General features: G+C 43.6%; 1 protein-coding gene across 1 annotated transcript; it reads right to left on the reverse strand.

The window, feature by feature from the left end:
• Positions 1-15,123: 15,123 nt before the first annotated feature.
• LOC308520480 (disintegrin and metalloproteinase domain-containing protein 20-like) lies at positions 15,124-17,367 on the reverse strand (the record flags this gene model as incomplete). The annotated part of the gene is made up of 1 exon (XM_081093041.1): positions 15,124-17,367. One exon carries the CDS (start codon positions 17,365-17,367, stop codon positions 15,124-15,126), a length of 2,244 nt encoding a protein of 747 aa, XP_080949167.1.
• Positions 17,368-24,396: the final 7,029 nt, after the last annotated feature.

Here is a 24,396-nt window from a genome sequence, read left to right on the forward strand (position 1 = left end):
GGCCATCTTGCCCAGTGCAAATCATGGCCAATGGGGGCCAGCGGGTTGGGGAGGGACCACGGGAGGTTGGCTGGCCAGAGAGGGACTGCGGGAGGGCTCTAGGGCGCGTCTGATCTGTCTTGCCCAGTCTTAATCTCCTTGACCCCAGCAGCAAGCTAACCTACTGGTCATAGCGTCTTCCCCCTGGTGGTCAGTGTGCATCATAGCGACTGGTGGAACAGTTGGTCGAATGAATAGTTGGACACTTAGCATATTATGCTTTTATTATATAGGATGTCCTAGAGTTTAAAACATTATTCATTATTAAGAACATCTGAAATAGTAATTTTAGGCCGAGTTCTTCTGCGCTTGACATTTTTCTGGTGTCTCTTTCAATATATTCATTCACTGTCATAGCAACATATAATAGAGTTATATCCATCTTTTCTCCCTTTTTTATTTTTTATCCTTATCTGCTGATATTTTTAGGGAGAATATAAGAGAGGGAAAAACAGAGAGAAACATCGATGTGAGAGAAACACATCGATTGGTTGCCTCCTTCAAAAACTCCAACTGGGGTGTCAGAACCATGCCAGGTTCCCAGGTAGTCAAGGCCGGTGGGAGCACAGAGGCCGTGTGATCAATACACCAGAATGGTCAAAGGCCACTCTGGGCATGAGTCTAAATGGAATGTTCAAGGACTCTGAGCCTGGGAATCCTAATCAGGCCACGATACCATAAGCGGGTGCAAGGACACATGGTATACTGTGCCCTTCAGTAGGCAATATGGCTGATGTGACTATTGCCAAGAAGCAATAGTCCGTTTTCTCATTTCCCCTCATTAGCTTTTCTCATTTTTCCACAGCTTTGTTTACAAATAGATCCTATAGAACAAAATTTGACCATGAAGTTTTGAATTTCTTTGGCTTAATTTAATGTTTCTGCGTTAACATTCATTTACCTACATATTAGATGAGTAGGAGGCATAAATCTATGAGACTATTACATGCATTATGAGAAAAATTTGGTAATTCCCAGTTTTCTATTCTTTGTTCAAATGGTATAAAAGTAGGCTACTGACCAGTCTAGTCAGCAGAGGATGGAGTGAGAAGTCTGCTGGAGTATGGAGAGAGAGCAGTTAAGATGGAGTGTGTGAAGAGGTCTGCTAGAGAGAGCAGCTGGGCAGAAGAGACAGGATTGGAGAGGGTGCAGGCTGGGCTGAGGGGACCACCTCTCTCCCGCCCCCATGCATGAATTTCTTGCACCAGACCTCAAGTCAAATAATATCTCAGAGACATTAAGTATCTGCATACAAAGCTACTTCATCTCAAAGGGAGAACAGTATTAAATTGTTAGCAAGAAAAGACAAACATAAAATTTAGAGGAAGAGAGAGGTTCAGAAAACAGGGTGTGGGAATAAAATTAATTATTAATTTGACTAGCTATAAGATGAAAATGTTAAGCTGGATATTTAGCAGATTAGCTGGGATAAACCATAGCAACAAATTTAGTTATTTAGTGTCCTTGAGAATTTAGCTGTGGAACACAGGAAATTTTATCTGGCATTGTCTTCCAGTAATTTGCCATTAACCTTCCGTTTTCTCATTTCCCCTCATTAGATTTTCTCATTTTTCCACAGCTTTGTTTACAAATAGATCCTATAGAACAAAATTTGACCATGAAGTTTTGAATTTCTTTGGCTTAATTTAATGTTTCTGCGTTAACATTCATTTACCTACATATTAGATGAGTAGGAGGCATACATCTATGAGACTATTACATGCATTATGAGAAAAATTTGGTAATTCCCAGTTTTCTATTCTTTTCTTTTCTACTCTTAATTAGAAGAATATACTAGGGATTAGTTTAGCTAACTTAATTTCGCCATGTAGTTTTCTTTTCATAATTGATTCTTTATTTCATCTTGCTTACACGTCTTTAACCAGGTATAAAAGATGTATTAGTTATTGTTTGGGTTTTTTCTTGATGACCAATACATACTTGAAAACTATGTATTTATTTAAGTCTATGTTAGTCACCGATTTGCTGAGTTCCTAGTTTTTGTTGTTCCATGTATTTGGGACAATGAAGAAATTGTATACCGCATATTTTAGTTTATTAACTTTGGGCAGGAGTAACACTCTAATACTCAGAGGTGAAATCTGGTTTCTTAGATTGTTGCAGATTAATAACTGCATTTGGCTATGAATAAAAGTGAGCAACCAAGGGGATTACCTAAGTACTTTAAAAGACCTCCTGACTATATTCAAAACATATTTTCATATGATAAACACAGTAAGTCTATTTGATTATTTAAGGTATGTAGTGATGAAGGTTTACATAAAGTGTTAAAAATCTTTGGTAATGTTTATAGTAAGAACCAATTCTCTATATTCAATTAGTCCAATATATAGGAAAAAATAATCTGGGAGAAGTTGAAAAATAATGCAATATTTATATGGTTTCCGGAGAAAATAGTTGAGCCCTGATTTATATCCTTTATTTTCTGATATTTGGGAGGTTTTATCTGGGGATCGAGAAAATATTAACCATTAGATATTTTTTTCAGGTTGTACTCAAAGCATGTAGAGACTTCCAGGTTAATAATATTTTATAAGGTATGGGGGCCTGATAAATCTGACAGATGGAATAAAATGGAAAGCATTGCAATTATTAGAGAAAGGCAAGACAGGAAATTGGAGGAGTTAATAAAAAAGAGAAAGGGGAACACTTGTATACTGCTGGTGGGAATGCAGACTGGTGCAGCCCCTATGGAAAACAGCACGGGATTCCCTCAAAAATTTCTAAAAAATTGAACTGCCATTTGACCTAGGTATTCCATTTATAAGAATATATTCCAAGGATCCCGAATTATCAATCAGAAAGATTTAGAACCCCTAAGATCTGGAAACAGCCCAAGTGCCTATCAGTAGATGAGCGGATAAAAAAGCTGTGGTACATTTACACAATGGAATACTATGCAGTTTAGGAAAGAATGATCTCTTAAGGCAGTCAGAATAAGTTGTAAGTTCTTATCAAAGGGGGGCTAAAGTAGGTTTACAGATATTTGTATGGAAAATAATACAATAATTAATAAATAAAAAAGTAAACTCTGTTTTGCATACTCAAAACTGTAAAAGCTCCTGCATTGAGCATCTGCCCCTTGGTGGTCAGTGTGCATCCTACAGACCAGTTGTTCCTCTGGTTGTTCTGCTGTTAGGTTGATTTGTTTATTAGGCTTTTATTATATAGGATTTGTGTGAGCTCTTATATGTTAAAGATACTAAGTATTTATCAAATATTTGCTGTAAATACATTTTTCCCAGTTTGACTTTTAAAATCTAGGTTCATAAGCAATTTCCCCTATAGCCACATGGATTCCTTTATTTTCCCGTTTTCTTCCTCGTTGGAATTGTATGTTATTTTTATTGCTATAATTTCTTTTTTTAAAAAAAGTCTCTTATTCTTGTTGAGTTATATTTTCTTCTAGAGTTTGCAGCCATGGGACTAAAATGGCTTCACTTCTAACTTTATTTTTTAAAATCTGTTTTCATTTATTTGAGAGAGAGAGAGAGAGAGGAAGAAAGAGAGAAAGAAACATTAAGCCCACAATCGGGGCATGTGTCCTGATAGGGAACCTGACCAGCAACCTATTGCTATACAGGACAGACCTTCAGGCCAGGGCCTCAGGCTTTTTACTCTTTGTTGTTAATGCTTATAGGAGTCAAAAGGTCCTTCACAGGCGGTTTCTTATGCTAATGACTCATAGTTTCTGAAAGAGCTGAAGATTCTCATTCAGGGTTTTCACAGGACAGTGGCACCTAGTAGAACCCCTACTCCTAGGAGATTCCCCTTTCATCAGTAATAACAGAACAGCTGACACTGAGTGGCCACTTAACACAGGCCCCAGCACGCTTCTAAGTGCTTCACCTGGTGACCTGGCCTGATCCACAACCCCAGGAGGCGGCACTATTATTCCCAGCTTTCCGATGAGAAAACAAAGGCAGAGTGGGTAGTGATTTGCCCAAGTCCAGGGCAGAAGTGGGAGGCACCGGAGTGGGGGCTGCTGGGTAACAGATGTGCACACAGATGACGCAGGAATCCTGGCATGAGTGACAACTGAGGAAGGACAGGACAGTGCTGGGTAGAGAGGGAAGGCAGCGGGTATTGCCCCAGAGACCCAGTGAGCATATGCTGGGACCCACCTGGGCTTCTGACCCTCTGGGGTTTCATATTGCAGAGCCATCTTGCCTGGGAATCCGGAATCCGGAATCTGAGTTCTCCCAGGGGCCCCCAGGACACCAAACAGGCAATTTCCACACCTGCCTACATTGCCATTTATGGGGTTCATAAGCCAGTGAGGGCAGCGGTCAGATGATCACAGTGACAACAGTGAGTGCTTAGTACCTGTCAAGCACCAGGCTGAGAGCCTTACATGCATAATCTTAAGCACACCCTGTAACATTCCATTGAGGCTGGTACTATTATCATACCCATTTTATAGATGAAGAAACCGAGGCTCAGAGAGGTTACACAGGTCTAACTGGCAGAGTCTGTGTGACTCCAAAGTCTGTATATCGTCACCACGTCCCTCTGCTACCCCAACCCTCAGGTGGGTGGTGTTGCTAAGTCTGGCTTTTCTCTCCCTCTTGCTCTGGGACACCCAATGATCATCAGGGCTGAGCAGAGGAAGAGAGATGGGGCTCTGAGGGACAGACACAACAGGGAACCTGGCCATTATTTCTCAGGAGCCCAACAATAAAGAATCAATAAGGAAAAAGACTTGCTGTTTCCAGGCTGTTCTATTGTTATCTTCTTTCCACTAATGGAAACTGGTATGCCATGGGTGATCAGAGCCTGCGGGTTTGGGGAAGGGACTGAGAGGTCAGCCATTCCCACCCACTTGCCAGCCCTGCTTCTGCCGTTGGTTGACTTCTGTGTATGGGGTGACAGGGTGTGGGGGGCCTTGGACTGGCACCACCACATCCCCCGCCACCCACCTCTGTTCCCCCATTTACCATTGGATGATTGGGGGGACCAAGACATGGCCCTACCACCTGCTTGCCAGCCCTGCCCTTGCCTCCGATTGCCCTGTGTGTGGGGGGCTACTGGCGGGACAGAGGCTTTGTTTCCTGCCACCCACCTCTCATTTCCCATTCTCCATTGGGGGATGAGAGCCTGCCAGCTGGGGAAGGGACCAAGAGGTGGTCAGTGCAATTCATAGTGATGGGTGAAGTGGTTGTTCTGGTTGTTCTGCTGTTAGGGTCAATTTGCATATTACCCTTTTATTATTACTAGAGGCATGGTGCACAAAAATTTGTGCACTTGGGGGGGGTCCTTCAGCCTGGCCTGTACCTCTTGTAGTCTGGGACCCCTCGGGGGATGTTCACTTGCTGGCTTAGGCCTGCTCCCCAGGGGATCGGGCCTAAGCTGGCAGCCCGGGAGCCCTTGGGGGATGTCCACCTGCCAGCGGGGAGCAGACCTAAGCTGCAGTCAGATATCCTTAACGCTGCTGAGGAGGGGGGAGAAGCTCCTGCCACCAACACTGTGCTGGCAGCCGTCAGCCTGGCTTGTGGCTGAGCAGATCTTGCCCTGTGAGAGTGCACTGACCACCGGGGGGCAGCTCCTGCATTGAGTGTCTGCCCCCTGGTGGTCAGTGTGTGTCATACTGACCAGTCATTCCCAGTCGTTCTGCTGTTAGGGTCAATTTTCATATTACCCTTTTATTATATAGGACTAGGGGCCCGGTGCACGAAATTTGTGCACTGGGGGGGGGAGTGTCCCTCAGCCCAGCCTGCCCCCTCTCACATACTGGGAGCCCTCAGGGGATGTCCTATTGATGGCTTAGGCCCGCTCCCTGCTCCCCTTGGGGAGCGGGTCTAAGCCGCAGTCTGGTCTCCCTTTGTGGGAGGTGACCAGACTGATCAGGGGAAGGAACCAGCCCCATAACCCCGCTGCTGCAGCCCCTGCCAGTCACTGCAGCCAGCAAGGTTTTCTCATCAACACGGACTCCAGTCCCGTCACCATGAAAAAATGACAACTTTCTTTAGGCATTTTCAAGATGTGTCTTTTATATAATAATAATTTCTTTATTATTTTTTTATCCTCACCTGAGGATATGTTTCCATTGATTTTTAGAGAATGTGAAAGAGAAAGGGAAAGACAGAGAGAAACATCAAAGTGAGAGGAACACTTTGATTGGTTGCCGCCTGCATGAGCCCTGACCTGGGCCCTGGCCAGGGAGGAGCCTGCAACCTAGGTACATGCCCTTGGTCAGAATTGAACCCAGACCCTGCCATCGGCAGGCCAAGGCATTATCCACTGAGCCAAAGTGGCTAGGGCAGGATATGACATTTCTTAGCCCTCCAGCAGCGGACCATCGTTTTTTTCACCAGGAGTGTGGTGAAAAACCCTAGATCACTGTTTTGGATTCTTATTACCCAAGTTACTAAGAATATTACCAATGGCATACAGGGAGCTTAACCAATGAACGGTCAGAAAAGGTGCTTCCTCTGTAGTTCACACCAATCGGTGCCTTGGCACCCCACCCACCCCCGCCCCAGGCTTGATGCCTCTGGCCCAGGTTTCAGGCCTGGGCAGGGGAACCCCATCTCCCCTGATCACAGGCTCCACCCTTGCCAGGCCTGACACCTTGGCCAGAGGCGTCGACCCCCATCACCCTCCAATCGCCAGATTGGCCCCTTGCCCAGGCCTGATGCCTCCGCCAGAGGTGTAAGGCCTGGGCAGGGGACCCCTATCTCCCTCCCATAGCTGGCTCCACCCCCCGCCCAGGCCTGACGCCTCTGGCCGAGGTATCAGGCCTGAGCAGGGGACCCGCACACCCCTCTGATTGACGGCTCCACACCCCACCCAGGCCTGACACCTCAGCCAAAGGCGTTGACTCCCATCACCCTCCAATCACAGGATTGGCCCCTTGCCCAGGCCTGGCACCTCTGTCAGAGGTGTCAGGCCTGGGCAGGGGACCCTCATTTCTCCCCAATCACTGGCTCTTCCCCCCGCCCAGGCCTGATGCCTCTGGCCCAGGCATCAGGCCTGGGCAGGGGACCCCCAGACCCCTCCGATTGCCAGCTCTGCCCCTGGCCCAGGCCTGATTCCTCTGGCCCAGGATTCAGGCCTGGGCAGGGGACACCCCTCTCCCCGCGATCACTGGCTCCGCCCTCGCCCAGGCCTGATGCCTCAGACAGAGGCATCGACCCCCATCACCCTCCAATCCCCGGATTGGCCCCTTGCCCAGGCCTGACGCCTCCACCAGAGGTGTCAGGCTTGGACAGGGGACCCCCATCTCCCTCTGATCGCCTGCTCAACCCCCCGCCCAGGCCTGATGCCTCTGACCCAGGCGTCAGGCCTGGGCAAGGGACCCCCACCCCTCTCCGATTGCTGGCTCCCCACCCCCACCCAGGCCTGATGCCTCGGCCAGAGGATTCGACCCTCATCACCCTCCGGTCGCAGGATCAGCCCCTTGCCCAGGCCTGAGGTCTTCGGCAGAGGTGTCAGGCCTGGGCAGGGGACCCCCAGCTCCCACCATCCCCGGCTCCACCACTGCTACCCACGATCTCTGGCACTGCCCCTACCCAGACCTAAGGCCTCTGGTGGAGGCATTAGTCCTGGGCAGGAGACCCCCAGCTCCCCGCGATTGCAGGCTCCGCCCCTGCCCAGGCCTAACACCTGTGGCCAAGGCATTAGGCCTGGGCAGGGGACCCCCAGCTGCTCACGATCACTGACTCCGCCCATGCCTAGACCTAATGCCTCTGGCCAAGGCATTAGGCCTGGGCAGGGGACCCCCAGCTCCCTGAGGTTGCAGGCTCAGCTCCTGCCTAGGCCTAATGCCTCTGGCAGAGGTGTTAGGCCTGGGCAGTGGACCCCCAGCTTCCCACGATCTCCCACTCTGCCCCTGCCTAGACCTAATGCCTCTGACCGAGGCTTTAGGCCTGTGAAGGGGACCCCCAGCTCCCTGTGATTGCAGGCTCCACCCCTGCCCAGGCCTAACGTCTTTGGCCAAGGCTTTAGGCCTGGGCAAGGGACCCCTAGCTCCCCGGACTGCCGGCTCCACCCCGGCCCAGCTCCCATTGCCGGCTCCACCCCTGCTTCCTGCTATCACTGGCCGGGGTGGCAAAGGCACCCGGTTCTCCAATCACGACTGGGGAGCAGGGAAAAGGCAGCCCCCAAGGCCGCCTTTGCCCTGCCCCCCAGCTCTTAGCTTCCCCTTGGGTTTCTGATCACCGTCAGTGGCAGGGGGCTTCTTCTGTCCTTTCCCTTTCACCTCCCAGCCTTGTGCCTACATATACAAATTAACCGCCATCTTTGTTGGCGGTTAACCGCCATCTTAGCTGGCAGTTAATTTGTAAATCACCCGGATTAGCCAATGGGAAGGGTAGCGAAGTTACGGTTAATTACCATGTTTCTCTATTATTAGACAGGAGGATGATGATGATAGGACTAGAGGTGTGATGCATAAAATTCATGCAAGGGGCTTGGCCCACGCTGCTGTGGTGGCTGCCTCGATCCTTGCTTTTGCGGCTGTGGCCAATTCTGCCTTGGCCTCGGCCTCTATCCACGGCAGTGGTCAACCTCTGCCTGGGCCCCCTGAGGCTTCATCTGGAAGGTCGTCTGGAAGGACATCAGGAAGGACATCTGGTCTAATTATCATATTACACCTTTATTATTATAGATAATGTTGCTGTTTTAAGTATTCATATTAAATAGATGCATTCTGTATGGAACCTTGGCTAAAATACTGAAAATAGCAGTAATTAATTGTGTAATTCATAATTCATGCCAATCAGTGCTGAAACTTAAACCATGCAAATTGGGAGCCAATATCCAGTGATTAACAACTTCATAGCTTTTGCACATCTGAGAAGTGAGTGCTCAGGTGAATTTTACCTTCCGTCAGCATGTTTTTATAAGAATTGTGAGTATGTCTATCTTAACAATTGTTTCTGTATCTTGAAAAAGTATCCTCCACATTTTAAATGTTTTATATTAGAGAATTCTTTAATGCACACTTGTCAAATATATATATATAGTACCAATGTTACCTTTTTTTGTTTTAGATGTAAGAGCATGCTTATCATATTTTAGGTACTTACATAAATTGTTACATTACTTTTTCTTCTGTAATACCTTTTGGGTTGTTTATGTGGTTCAAATATATTCTTTAAACTCTTGAAAAAATAAAAATACTCTGAGAAAAACAAACAAAAGCTCCAGCTACTGTAATTAACAATGTATTTTGGCTTGAACCATATATTTGAGAAGCCAGACTGCATTACTTTTTTCTAAACCAAAATAAGGAAAAAGGGTTAAGCAGTTATGCAAAGCCAGACAGCACCCAGGAAATGCTTTCAGAAGGTCTTATTTTCAAAACTTACATGTTTACACTAATCAAGATTTCTGTATTTTATGTTATTTATTTAAAAAATTTGTACTTAAATATTACATGCATACTTTGTGTGCCCTCTAAGAATAAGTCTTATCTTGAGTTTTAACAGCCTGGATTAGTTTCACCTGTCCTGTGCTTCTTGTAAATGGGATTATCCTATATGTACTATGCTCTAGCTCATTTATTTCACTCAGTAGTTTGTGTGTAAACTCATCCATGTTGTGACATGTATTTTTAGAGCATTCCATCTCATTCCAGAATGTCAGTTTACCACAAGTTATTTCACCAGACTACTGATGATGAACAATTATTGATATTTAGTTTGGGGGCATTATGATTAGTATTAATATACACATTTTAGTACTTGTCATTCAATGAAAATTTGGTAACATTTCTATCTAGCTTATAATTCAGATTGCAATTGCTCAGAGTATATGATATGCTCAGGCATAGGAAACAGTACAAACAGTTTTCCAATGTGTTTCGACCAGTTTACACACCCAACACCAATGTATTGTATTCAAGTTTTAACTGTCCATAACTTTGCATACATATAGATATATTCAGTCACGACTTTTACTTTAGTCATTCTGGTGTTACGAAGTCACAGTTTTAAAATGTGTTTTTTGAAGACTAAAAATGTGGTCACCCTTTCATATGTTTACTGGCTGTCCTCTTTGAGAAGGGACTGAATTCTTTGGCCAATTTCCTAATTTAATGAACGCTGCCTTTCTCTAACAACACGGTGTTGAGGGAGTATTACAAATATTCTGCATACAACTTTTTTGTACATATGCATTTTGCAAATATAGTCTCCAACTATTCAAGAGACTTTTACTTTTTAATGATATTTTTGAGGAGTAGACACCCTTATTTTTAAAGTTCTATTTAGCAAATAATGTTTTTTGCATTAAGATTTTGTTTTCAGTCAAGTAAACTTGCCTACTCCATGGTCATTAATTAACTTTTTTATGTTTTCATCTGATAGTTTTTTGATATACCTGTGACACTGAAAACTAAAATCAATCTGGAATTGGCCTTCATGTATAGTGTGAGATAGAGTTAAAGATACATCATTTTCATGTGGATATTAGTTGACCAACAGAAGCTACTGAAAGCCCATTTGACCTCTCTATTCTATGTCACTGGTCATTCTCTACTATCTTAATAGCCATAACTTTATAATATGACTGGATGTTGATAGTATTTTTTACTTCTTCAAACTGTCAGGTGAGTTCTAGATTGATTGTGTGTGGAGTTAGCAGACTCTCTTCTTAGAAACAACCAATTAGTTGGTAAAAAATTTAAAAATTAATATCTTTGGAAATTAATCTAAGGCTATATAAGAGACACAGTTGTCCAATTATATCTTCTAAAATTGGTAAAAGTAGGAAGTGTGGCACTCGATTTATAACTTAATCTCATTTCCTAGGTCAGTGTTGCTTTCTGTGTTCTGGATTGATATGTTCAAGAAAAGGGGATTCATGTAAGTTTCTAGACTAGCACCCTGGTTCATCCAACAAGTGTGCAACCTCAAACTTATGTATTGCTTCCCTAGATCCTGTTTTAGGAATTATACATTACATAGGAGCAGCTGTCACTGAAAAGGTAAGAGTTATGCCTCAGGTACAATGGGTCAAGAATATTGAGTCCCTAGTTTTGCTTAAACCACCCTGCTTGTTGAGCAATTTTTCTGTGCCAGGAAGGGCAAGCTAAGAGGACCATGATCTATCAACTTTCTCTTACATCAACCTGTAGAGTGGGCATGCTGCTGTGATAAAATATACTGTCTACCCCCTACAGCTCTTGCAGTGGTACAGATATTCTGTTTGGAAAGATTCCCATCATAGAAAGAGCTCTGTCTGAGCAGACTGACCATACTGTTACACAGAATGGAGAAGTCAAACAAGGTATTGTTGAAAATAGTGGAGAGTTTTCAACATTTAAGAGTTGGCTGTCAACTCCTGAACCTAATAGCAACAAGGTGAATGGAGGACCACTAGAAATTTCACAAGAGACCAGGGAAAGAAAGAACCAACAAGATTGCTCCTGGGTCTTAATCATCATTGTGTGTTAGAAGTCTATTCACATGTGCTAGGATACACCCACTCAATAACAATGAAAGTGTCTTATTTGGCTGACTTGAAATATTCCCAAGCCATAATCATTACTTATCAACAAAAGACTGAAGTCTCACTGTCTCCAGGGGATTAAGCACATCTTCTGACAAAATACTAGCTGTATGGAAAGCCACTCTGAATATCAATCCTATATAACAAGAGAGGGATATGCAAATTAGGCCAGTAGTCTGTAAGGTCACCACTGCTGGAGAGGGGGGTGGGCGGGGAAAGCTGGGCCTGGGGCTGGGATATGAGCCTGTGGTGCCTCCTCTGGAGTTGGGGATCTAATGACTTACGGGCTCCTGTCCTCCTCCAGCAGCCCTCTCCAGCAGGCATGGGGTTGCTGAGACCAGGCCAGGCCTCTGGCCACAGATCCACAGCTTCACGGAGACTGACTCGACCTGGCGGCCCGGAGGCCATGTGGCTGGGCCGCAGGGCACCCGTTCAAGATGTGACACAGAGGAGGTGTGGGAGGAAATCCAGAGAATGGGATGAGGGGGTTCAAGACTCACTTCCTTTGGGCTTTGTCCTTCTTGGCCTTGGTCCTTTTCTTTGGGGCCTGGAGCTCAAGCACTGCAGGAGAGAGGGATGGATGAAGGCCGCATGTGGAGGAAAGGAGGTGACCCAGGTGAGGGTGGAGACCTAGCAGAGGCGCGAGGCCCGACTGCGGGGCTGCCTGATGGGCGGCTCCTGGGCAAGCGTTTCAGCTTTGGTGAAGTGGCCAGGCAGGAGGCGGGTGGCCCAAGAGGTGCACAGCGGCTCTGCACCTTCCCTCTGTGAGGACACCCCACACAGGCGCTGCCTTCCCCAGCAGGCTCTGGGTGCCATCTGCAAATGCGACTGCAATGTCTAATGTTCTGGGCAAAGAACTGCCCCAGTGCCCCTCTGGGTACCAGGCTTGCTAGGAGTGTGCTGTCACCAATGCCACAGATCAAAGGCAAAAACCTGGAGAGGTGGGTGTGCCGGATGGGGCTCGGCTGGCGGGCAGGGATCTGCATCTCTTGTGGAGAGCAGAGAGCGAGGTTCTGCAATGGCCCCAGGATGCAGGTCAGCCTGGCGGGGAACAAAGGGCATGGCAGGATGCTAGGGTGGAGGGGCGCAGATGGCAGCCCTGAGGCTAGGGTTGAGAGGCGATGTCACCTCAGTGGAGAGGTGCCTATTGCTGGGTGCCCGACTGACTGACATGATTCAGAGAAGCTCCCAGTGCTAACCGCACCTGACCTGGGCCGCCTTTGCACTTCAGAGGTGGCAACTCCTACTGCCTGCTCTGGAGAAGGGGCGGGGGGACAGTAAAGAATGGGGGTGGGGGTGGGGGAGAAGAAAGAATGTGGAGGGGGGCGATGAAGAGGTGCTTGAGAAAGAGGCCCAGAGGCCTGATGGGAGGTTTATTCTGTTTGCCCCGTGGCTGCCCCTTAGGAAGGGCAGAGAGCATGGCTGTGAGGGCTCCCTGCACTCTGAGTCCAGTTCCGCAGCCAACTGGAATTGGCCTCAGTTTCCTGGTCTGTAAAATGGATTGTGTCCCAGTGTCTTTGCTGAGCTTGGAGGGCCAATGGAGATACTATATAAAGAAAATGAGGGAAGAAGTGAGAAAGAAAAGGAAGGACGAGCAACAGAAAAGAAAGATTGGAAGGAACCTCTAAACTACTGTTACATAACTAGGGAATATAGTCAATAGTCAATAGTGTTGTAATGAAAGTATGATACCAGGTGGGTACTGGAAATATCAGGGAACACTTTGTAAAGTATGTGATTGTCTAACCACTATTCTGTAACTAATATAAACCCTGAAACTAATACAAAATAATATTGAATGTAAAGAAATGAAAATAGGAGTGAAATCTTTATAAATATCAAAGCTTAAGTAGAGGCTGTAAAGGAAGGAAGGGGGAGAATAAAAACAGTGTTTTTCATTTTACCACTTTATTGTCTTTTCAGCACATGAAAAAGACAGTTGTCTTTATATGGTGCCTTTATGCTTTTCTAAGTCATGATCTCATTTGATGTTCAGGGCAACTTAAAGACAAGATAATTATTCCCTCTGCTGTTCAAAGAAAGGAAATCTTGGTGTCTGGCCCCAGTGATTCAATCATCAAGCCCTTATTGTAAAGCATGATTATTGAAATTTTCTGTGAAGGGTCATATCTACACTAATAAAAGATGAAGATGCTAATTGACCATACCTTCGCTCCTCCCACCAGCCAATCAGAAAAGTATGGAAATTAACCCAACAAAGATGGAAGTTAATTTGCATACACAGGCACCCAGTGAAGACTAAAGACAGTGTAGAAGGAAGCCAAGCACTGTAGAAGGGAACCAAGCAGCAGAGAAGGTAATGGATTGGAGGTAGCAGAGATGGGAGCAGAGCTGAGGCAGTGGACACGGAAGGGAGCGAAGTGGCAGAGAAGGGAGGCAGCGAAGCAGCAGAGAAGGGAGGGAGCTGAGGGCGAATTGGTGAAATGAGGGAGCGAGGCAAGCTCCACTCCCTTTTCTGCTTCGCTCTGGTCTCCGGAAGCTCTATTCTTGCAGGAATAGGCCTGAGGAAGCCCTATTCTTGCAGGAATCTTCCTACAACGGACCTCTAGTCTATACTAATAAAAGCCTTAGGGGTGATCAGGCCAGAGGGGAGGGCAGTTGGGGGCAATTAGGCTAGCAGGGGAGCAGTGTGGTCAGTGTGCTCCCACAGCCAATCTCCCATGATCCCTCGCTTCTGGCCACTGGCCCCAATTGTCCCCTTCCCCTCCACCAGCCACCAGCCTCATACAGTCCCTCCCGCCCCCCCCCCCCCACAGCCGCCCTGATCGTCCCCGTAGGGGCTGGGCAAGATGGCCCTGATTGGCCATGATGGCCAGCCTGTCCCTACCTGTGCGCAAATACATACACTAGATCTCCAGTAATAAATAAATGATAATAAATAAACTTCTGCGGACTGAAAACTGTAATCCTACTTTTGTACACTCCTGTATTATATGTAGTAATAATGTGCAGACTGAAAGTTACTATCCTTGTAAAGGTTAGAGCAGCTAATGAGGCAAGACTGGCATGAGTAGTTATCAAACATTTTTCCAGGTTTCCAGGCTCCCTCCAGTTGCCAACTATTACAGAAACTAATCATGAGAGGATTGACAAGGAAGACATTTAATTTGTATGTTTGCACTTTCTGTGTGACAAAGAGTATGAGTGGCAAGGATGGTAAGGATTGAGACACAATAAAAAACACACAAATACACATTATCCATTGGCTGTACCTTTGCTCAGGAAACACAAAGAGATTAGTAGCATGAACAATTGAACACTAACACTATTTAAAATAATGTAAAACATCAATATTCTAGGAATTAGGATACTTTAATAATTGTTTAATGGCCAGTGTTTTATGATCTGAAATAATAAAAATTTGCAGCGATTAGGTCAATGGTCTGTGGCACATTCTGTAACATTTCTACAGCCAGGAGAATAAAACTTAGTACATGGGAAATTGGATATGATTTGGTTTCTTTTTTGAAATTGTAAATTGTTGCTTTTCTTTCTAAAATGCAGTAGAACATTTCGCTGTTCTTCCTAAGATGGAATTGCAACATTTTGCTCTTTTTCCTTAAGTAAAATCTTGATATTTTGTTCTTCTTACTCAGCTGAAGGTGACACATTCTGCTCTTCACTCTTATTTGTTCCTCTTCGTGTCAGAAAACACAAAACTAACAAGCATAATAAAAGGATAAAAGGAATCAACCAAAGTAGTTGCAAGTAATTGATTTTTTGCCTAATTGTTTTCCGTGGGGGTGGCCCACTATCTATACTACCTCCACTGCCTTCTTTTATGCAGTTGGGAGGATCCGACTCATAGTTGCAATGGCAGTGCTGTCTGTTGTTGCAGACTCCTTTCATATTGCACATCTCAGGTGAGCAATAATTTACCAGAAGTGACCTATGAACACACTTCCTTGTGATGCAGACATGTTCTGCCCCACACTCTGTCCCATCTTTCACATCACCAATGTCAGGTTCTGTCATCCCGAAGTGGTAGTCAGTACCCCAGCAGGTGGTGCCATTCAACTGAGTCCAATGCACAGTAGAATGATTTCTCAGAAGGGGAAGTTCTGTCACATTGTCACACTGAATCCTCCCGCACAAAGTATCTGAGATGTCACATTTTACATATCTAGAGTACTTGAAACCACAGTTCCCGAAACGGTCACCTTGAGTGTTCATTGCGGTGTAGCAACTCTGATTTGCACTCTTGGCCTCTTTGCCAAATATGTTCCTACACTGCTCTTCACGGTTATTGCATCTCTTTTCATAGCAGTAGCCACCGCCCTTGCATGGGATCCCATCCTGCAAGTACACATCCTCTGGACAATGGTAAGATGTCCCATTGCACCACTCTGGGAGATCACAGTCATTTTCCTCTTGTCTACAAACTTCGCTTGTTGGCAGGATCTGACAGTCTTTGCAACAAAGCCCAGAAGCACAAGCAGCCCCAGCGCTAAGAGTGCAGTTGGACTCACAGCACGGATCTTTCATACACAAATGTAAAGCACCACAGTCACACTCTTCTCCTTCTTCAACCACACTGTTCCCACACCGTGCAAGTGTGAAGATGTTTCCTGTATTTGATGAAATGTACAAACAATTTTTCCTTGCTATGGTGCCCATCATGTTCATGAAGTCAGCATAGCTGCAGTTGCTGAATCTAGTTGCACTTTCATTACCTTCATACATTATGCAGGTTTTATGTCCACATGTACAAGTTGGTCCATCATGATCCATACCCAAATTATGACCAATCTCATGTGACACAATGTATGCAAAAAAATACACGTTATCATTCATGAAACTATCAACTCCACAACTAGCATGGCTTTTACATATGGTTTTTATATAGGCTAATCCAGCAGTAGTACCATAGCTATGTTTTACAAAAAGATGTGCAACATCATTGGGAATGCGGTCATTCAAGCTAGTCTTCTTCCATTTGCAAAATTCCTTCAGGAGATCCTCTATGGTATCTATTGGAACTGGGTTTTTTTCAGTCCAGACCTCAATTCCCATTAAAACCACATCAACATCCAGTGAACGCAAAAAGTTATCTACTGCATTGACTACAAGTAATACTTCATACTGCACAGCTGTGGTGTTACTTTGGTGATGAAGATAGCGATTGTGGTCGACCACCACTGCCAGTTCAAGAAGCCGCCTATGAGTCCACCAGCCTTCATACCCACTCTGCATCAAAGTGAAATTAGCACTCTCTGGAAAGTTCAGTTGTCTTGCTATTTCTTCATCTGTTAATCCACATTTCATGGGTGGCAACTGTGTCTCTTCACTCTTTATCCTATATAAGAGATGTTCAAATGTGGTAGAAAGTCTCTTGGGCTCTATTTCATAAACAATGTCATTTGTCTGTAATATGCCTTGTAATCCGCCCAAACAGGTACTGATAGCAACCACGGATTCTGGGTCCCCCTCCACATAACCATGATAGTAGCAGTCATTCTGGATAAAAGTCCGTTCCTCAAGAAGAGCGCCCTGGTCCGAGTAGGTAACCACTCGGAAGTGTCTGGATAGAAAATGCTTGTTGACCTTCATGTGGACAATGTGCCTCTGGCCCCCAAAATACATTCTGTAAGAGAGACAGTCTCCAATCTTCATGCCAATGCCAGTGCCTGTTACCTTCAAGGGAATCACCACTTCTGGGGCACCATGGCGTTGGGAGAGCACAACCTGGAACCATCCATATGGGAACAGAATCACCCCCAGCCAGAGTGGCAGGAGAATGTTCCTCACACACACCAGGGCCTCACTCACAGTCATTATGGAGCCCCCACACACAGCCATTGGTGAGAGCAAAATAGGATGGGCAGGAAGCATCACTGTTCCCTCTGAGCTGGGTATTCACCCTTGACTTTGAGTCTGTTCTCTGGCAGGCTCATACCAGCAGAGTAGCACACTGGAAGAGAAAATAAAGAGTAAAGACAGGGTTGGAGGAAGGCCAATGTGGAGGAGGAAGAGAAACATAAGAGTTAATATGGATTGGTGTTTGGCTAAAGACATGACTCAGAATACTGCATGCATTTGCCCTTAAGAAATTTTATGGCAACCTGGATCATGTGGCTAAGTTGGTTGACTGTCATCCCATACACCAAGAGGACAACTGGTTCAATGTCTGGGTTGTGGGTTCAATCCTCAGTAGGGGTGTGCATGAGGTAGCTGATCAATATTTCTCTCATTGTTATTTCTGTCTTTCTCTCCTTTTCTTTTCCTCTGTCTCTAAAGATCAATAAAAACATATTTAAAGAAGAACTGCAAGGCAGTGTATGACTGTATAAAAACATGATGATTGGTCATAGACTGACACCTCTTGAACCTAGATGAATGGTACATAGGTTTTAAGGATACTGTTGTTAACTACATGAACATGAGTGAAGATTTTCACAATAAATTTATAAAATAAATGGACTCATTGGAAAGGTTAACATATATCATGTTTGAGAAGGAGTCCCTATTTATACTTATTGACTTGATATAAATATTAATATATAGACTTTCTTTTCAATTTTTTTGTTATTTTTTAAAATATTCTTTTTAATTTTTCAGTTACACTTGACATACAATATTATATATTGTTGTTAGGAGTACACCTAGTGAATAGAACTTATATAACTTACTAAATAATTATCCCAATGAATCTCAGACCTATCTAATAAAATACCTGCATAGTTGTTAGAATATTATTAACTGTAATTGCTCTGCTGTACTTCATATTCCTATAACTATTCTGTTACTACCACTTGTACTTCTTAATCCCTTCACCAATTTTTACCAAAGTTCCCAGTCCTCCCAACTGGCAACCCTGAAAATATTCTCTGTATCTATGAGTTTGTTTCTGTTCTGCTTCTTCCATAATTTTCTTATTTTTTAAAATTTTATTTTCTTGTTTAAAATATTACATATAATAGTACATATGTCTCCATTTTCCCCCATTGACTTCCCTACCCCGTGGCACATGCCCTTACCACAACCCCCAGTGTCTTGTGCCTTTAAATCGATGAGTGAGATCATCTGGTATTTTTTTTTCACTGCTTGAAGTATTTCACTTAGCATAATGCTCTCCAGTTCCATCCATGCTGCTGCAAATGGTAGGAATTTCTTCTTTTTTATAGCAGCATAGTATTCCATTGTGTAGATGTACCATCGTTTTCTAATCCACTCATCTGCTGCAGTACAGATCATTTATTTTGATGTAGTACCATTTGTATATTTTTTTCCTTTGTTTCCTTTGCCCTAAGACAGTTTTGGGGAGCCTTTTTTTCTGCCAAGGGACACTTAGATATATATTACCTCATTCGCTTAATATAATTCACTTATAATAAATTTATGTTGCTATGAAAAAGCTCCTAGATTTATTGAATTTTGAGTCCTGTCAGTGGTTGCCTTGGTAGGGCCAGACCAAATGATTTCACAAGCCTTATACTGCCCTTGAGCCACATGTTTTCCACCCCTGCCTTAGGCATTGTATCAATGAAAATTTTTCTACTTGAGATTTCTGATATTTTGCTGAGCACCTTTTCATCTTTTCCATTTAGCTAGCCTATGTCTTCAGATTGGAGCATTTAAGACATTTGCATTTAAGGTTATTATTGATAGGTACATATTTGTTGCAATTGTTATTCTTTATGTCTGTGTTCCTCCCCCTCTCTCCATTTCTTCTTGTTACAACACTCCCTTTAGCATACCTTGCATTGCTGTTTTGGTGGCAATTAATACTTTTAGTGTTGTGTGTGTGTTTTTCTTTTTACTGCAAAGCTTCTAATTTCACCTTCAACATTGAGTGATATAGCCTTACTGGGTTTAGTAGTCTTGGATTTATTCCTCTGTATACTTCATGCCACCCTCTCTGGGCTGAAGTCTTTCTACTGAGAAATCTGCTCACAGTATCCTGGGAGCTCCCTTGGTAGGTAACTTTCTGTCTCTCTTACAGTCTTTAAGATTCCTTCTGTGTTGGAAGAATTCAGGAACCAAGATGGAGTAAATGCTGGTACTGCACCACATCAAAATTACAACTACGATACCGAAGAAGCATCATTCAGAATCTCCTGATATCTTTCTGAATGGAGGTCCTATAACTAGAGAGTTAATGTAAGAAAGCACATTGAGACTGGTAGAGGGTAGGAAGAACGGAATGGGCTAGTTTGACACCCACATGTCCTGGGTTTTCAATTGGGAGTGTTATCTTGGCTGAGGAAACCTCCTGTGTGGAGCATGGGTGCCAGCCACACAAAAGGTCCCCAGTGCATGGTTTTAGAGCCTGGAAGAGAAGTCCCCATAATTTCAGGCTGTAAAAACCAGTGGGAATTGTGGCTGAGTGACATGGAGCTGCTTGAGTCACAGGCAGTTCTTCTGAAAGATGCCACACATGAACTTACTTGGATACTTCTCTCTGAGGCCCAGTGTTGGTTCAGGAAATTGATATGATCCAGGGACATACAAGGAGAAACTTACTTTTATACCATTAGGGCAAGAACTTGGGGGCAGCTTTGTCCTAGAAAAAAGTGCTGGGGTCCCCCCCCCCAACCCCCAGGCACAATACCTGAGTCTCCATCATCTTGGCCCATACTGCTTGCACAAAACTGGTGATTCACTGAGATTATGCCCCACCCAAGTTGTTTGCGGTGGCTTTTCCATATGAATGGCATGTTTGGCTCAGATTTCAAATTTTCCTTAAAGCTCTCACATAAATGGCAGCTGGAATCAGACTTACCCATACCTCTTGACAAGTGGCTTGATGCCTATCACAAGCAGCAGCTTGCCAAGGTTCACAGCATGGCCTCTTCTGGGGACCTTCTGGGCCAACACAAGCAATAGCCATCTCCAAATCATTCTGTAGCTTGTGCTGGGTAACCCTAGGCAGGTCACAGGCTATGGCTGACTTTTCAACTTAAGGGAAGCTCCAGTGCCAGTGCACCTTGTGGAGAGCTTCATACCATACCAGATTACAACCCTTCCATATCCATGAGTGACAAAGGGGTGGACTGTTGAGCATCAAATCTCCACTGAAGCAAGTTCTGCTCCATAGGCGTGTTTCCTGCAAAGCAAGTCTTGTACTGTAGTTGTACCCAGTCCTCACAGCTAGTTGGCCTGGGGGCCAATTCCACCCATTGACACCATTAGAAAACAAGGCTCAGCAAAGTGATCCCACAGGGGTGTACCTAGAATTCCCAGATTAGGTAACTAGAGAGGCTGAGTCACTGAGTCCTATAGGACAGCTACTGTACAATACCAGTCTACCAATTTAAGGAGACATAGCAGCTCTACAGAATACATAGAAACAGCCAGAAAGTGGAAAGAAACAAACATGTCACAAATGAAAGAAGGGAAGAAATCTCCAGGAAAAGAACTAAATAAAATATAAAGCAGCAAACTACTAGATACAGAGTTCAAAACAATGGTCATAAGAATGCTCAAGGAACTTAATGAGAGCTTCAAGGATCTTAGTGAGAATGTCAAGGGACATGGTGAGAATTTCAAGGAAATCAATGAGAACATCAAAGACATGAAAAAGGACCTGTAAGAAATGAAAGATACACTAACTGAAATGAAGGATAATTTACAGGGAATCAACAGTAGTATAGAGGATTTTGAAAATCAAATCAGTGATTTAAATAATGAGGAAGCAAAAAACAACAACCATCCAATCAGAAGAGCAAAAAGAAAAAAGAATCCAGAAAATATGAAGATAGTGTAAGGAGCCTTTGGGACAACTTCAAGAATACCAGCATTCTCATCATGGAGTGTCGGAATGAGGACAAATTTAAAACCTATTTAAAGAAAAACATAATGACAGAAAATGTCCCCCACTGGTTAAAGAAATAGACATACAAGTCTAGGAAGCACAGATACTCCCAAATAAGATGAACCTATAGAAGCCCACTATATGACATATTGTAAGTAAAATGCAAAAGTTTAAAGACAAAGAGAGAATCCTAAAAGCAGTAGCAGAAAAGCAACTTGTTACCTATAAGGGAGTTCCCATACGACTGTCAACTGATTTCTCAACAGAGACTTTGCAGGCCAGAAGGGAATGGCAAAATATATTCAAAGTGATGGAAAGCAAGGACCCAGAACCAAGATTACTCTACCCATAAAAGTTATCATTTAGAATTTAAGATCAGATAAAGACCTTCACAGACAAGAAAAAGCTAGAGGAGTACATCACCACCAAATTAGTATTACAAGAAATGTTAAAGGGTATTTTTTGAGAAGAAGTATAAAGATAAAAAATATGAACAATAAATGGCAATAAGTACATATCTATAAATCATTGAATCAAAAAATCAAAACAAACAATGAATCTAATGACCAAAATAAACTGATGAATAAAATGGAATAGAAACATGGAACAGACTGATGAGTCTCAGAGGAGTGTGGGGAGGGTGAGCAGGAAGAGATTCACCAAATAACTTATATTCATTACCCATGGACACAGACAATAGGATGGTGAATGCCTGGGGTAGGGCGGAATACAGGTGGAGGAGGAAAATGGGGGAAAAGTGGTAGGGATATCTGTAATACTATCAACAATAAAGATATAAAAAAAAAGATTCTTGGTTTTTAACATTTGCCATTTTAATTATGATGTGTCTTGTTGTGAGTCTTTTGGATGCATCTTTATTGTGACTTTCTGTGTTTCCCTGACTTGTGTGACTTTTTTCTTCAGGTCAGGGAAGTTTTCTGTCATTATTTTTTCAAAAAGGTTCTCTATTCCTTGCTCAGATTTTCCCCCTTCTTGCCCCCTCAATAAGTGGATGTTCTTTTGTTTCATGTTGGCCAAAACTCCCTTAAACTTTCCTCCTGCTTTTTAAGTTTTTTTTCAATTGTTGGTCTGAATGGGTGTTTTTTCCCACTTTGTCCTCTAATTCACTGATTTGTTTCTCAGCTTCTTCACTTTGCTATTGAATTCTTTCATGTTATTCTTTATTTCATTTATGCCATTTATGCCATTCTTCATTTCCACTTGATTCTTATTTATTGTTACAATCTCATTTTTCATGCTGGTGTACTTCTTATTAAGTTTCTTATAATTTTCATTAAATTGCTTTAAGTTATCATTCAATTGTTTGAGCACCCTTGTACCCATTACTTTGAATTCTTTATCGAATGTATTGCTTGCCTCCATTTCATTTAGTTATTTTCTGGTGATTCCTCCTGTTCTCTCATTTGGTGGTCATTTCTTTGTCTCCCTATTTATTTTTATTTATTTATTTTTAATATATTTTATTGATATTTTACAGAGAGGAAGGGAGAGGGATAGAGATTAGAAACATCGATGAGAGAGACACATCTATCAGCTGCCTACTGCACAACCCCTACTGGGGATGTGCCCACAACCAAGGTACATGCCCTTGACCGGAATCGAACCTGGGACCTTTCAGTCCGCAGGCCGATGCTCTATCCACTGAGCCAAACCGGTTAGGGCTGTCTTCCTATTTTAACAGTCTGGTAGTCTGGGCCATGGGGTGAGGCAGGCAGGGTCACAGAAGTGGGCTCAGGTGTCCCGAAGTAACTGGTTGCACCAAGTCCAGCTGTGGGTCTGATCTTATGAAACCAGGTTAGGTGGATCAAGTTGTTGTGGCAGGTCCAGTTACTTTGGGACAGGCATAGAGTGTCACAGTGACAGTTCCATGTGTTTGGTGGCTTTGGGTCATGGTGGTAAGGCCAGGCACACCACTTCAAGGAGTTGGGTTCAGTTGTTTAGAGGCACCGGTTTGGGTGAATTGAATTGGGGCAGCAGGTCCCTGTGTTTTGGCAAATTACATGTTAAGGTGATAAAGTGGGCCTGGTGCTCCGCTTGTGTAGGGAGTGTGGTGGGTTGGGAACTGCTGCATTTCTGGGTGGGAAGTGGGCCAGGCCAAGTGCTACTCCACTGGTGAGGTTGGCAGTCCATACCAGCTGCTGCTCCACTTGGTCAGGGTGGCAGGCCAGGCCAGGTACAGTTACATGTGTATATTCAGCAGGCCAGCATGGGTGCTGCTCTGCTGGTAGAGTGGGGACAAGATGGGCCAGGTGCTGCTCACTTGGTCTTTATTGCCATTTTTTGTTCATATATATATTTTTTCTTCTTGTTCTTTAATATTTCATGTAACACTGGTTTGGTGGTAATAAACTCTTTTAGCTTTTTCTTTTACTGAAATCTGTTTATATATCCTTCAAATCTAAATGATGTTGTTCTTGCTTTTCATAAGTTTAAATATTTCTTGCCAATCCACTTGTCATGCAAAGTTTTTCTTAATAAATCTTCTGACAGTCTTATGGGAGTTCCCTTGTAGGTAACTAACTGCTTTTATTTTGCTTCTTTTAAGATTCTCCATGTTTTACCACTTGCTATTTTATTATGTAGCGAGCTTCTTTGGGTTCATCTTGTTGTGGATTCTGTGCTGTGCTTCCTGGATATGTATTTTATTTCCTTTAAGAGGTTAGGGAAGTTTTATCTGCCACATGTGCATGTGGGACCAGTCTTTTCAACCAGCCTGTTCAGTGTCTCTTTCTCTCCTATGTGTCTCAGTGGCTTTTTCTTTATAACCTTAGTTGTAGGATTTCTGTTAAGCTCTATTTCATGTGTTTTGGAATGATTGGTGTTCTTTTGTTTAGTTGTATTATGATGTGGATGTGGGCGAATGAGAGTACAATTAAATCTTGATATACCTACATGAGAATAAACTCTGTGTTTTGCAATAACAACTGTAAACCGATTTTTGCCCCCCTGTATATTAAAGACAATAAGAAAAATAATAATACAATGGAAGTGTTTTAAAATTTTTTCTTGAGGAATGTGACCAAATAACTTATTATTTAAAATAATAAGGAAATCTAATTGTACCAATAAGCAATTAAAACCAAGGT

Source organism: Myotis nattereri, assembly GCF_964212035.1.
Source record: "Myotis nattereri genome assembly, chromosome: 5".
In the NCBI taxonomy this organism is placed as follows: domain Eukaryota; kingdom Metazoa; phylum Chordata; class Mammalia; order Chiroptera; family Vespertilionidae; genus Myotis; species Myotis nattereri.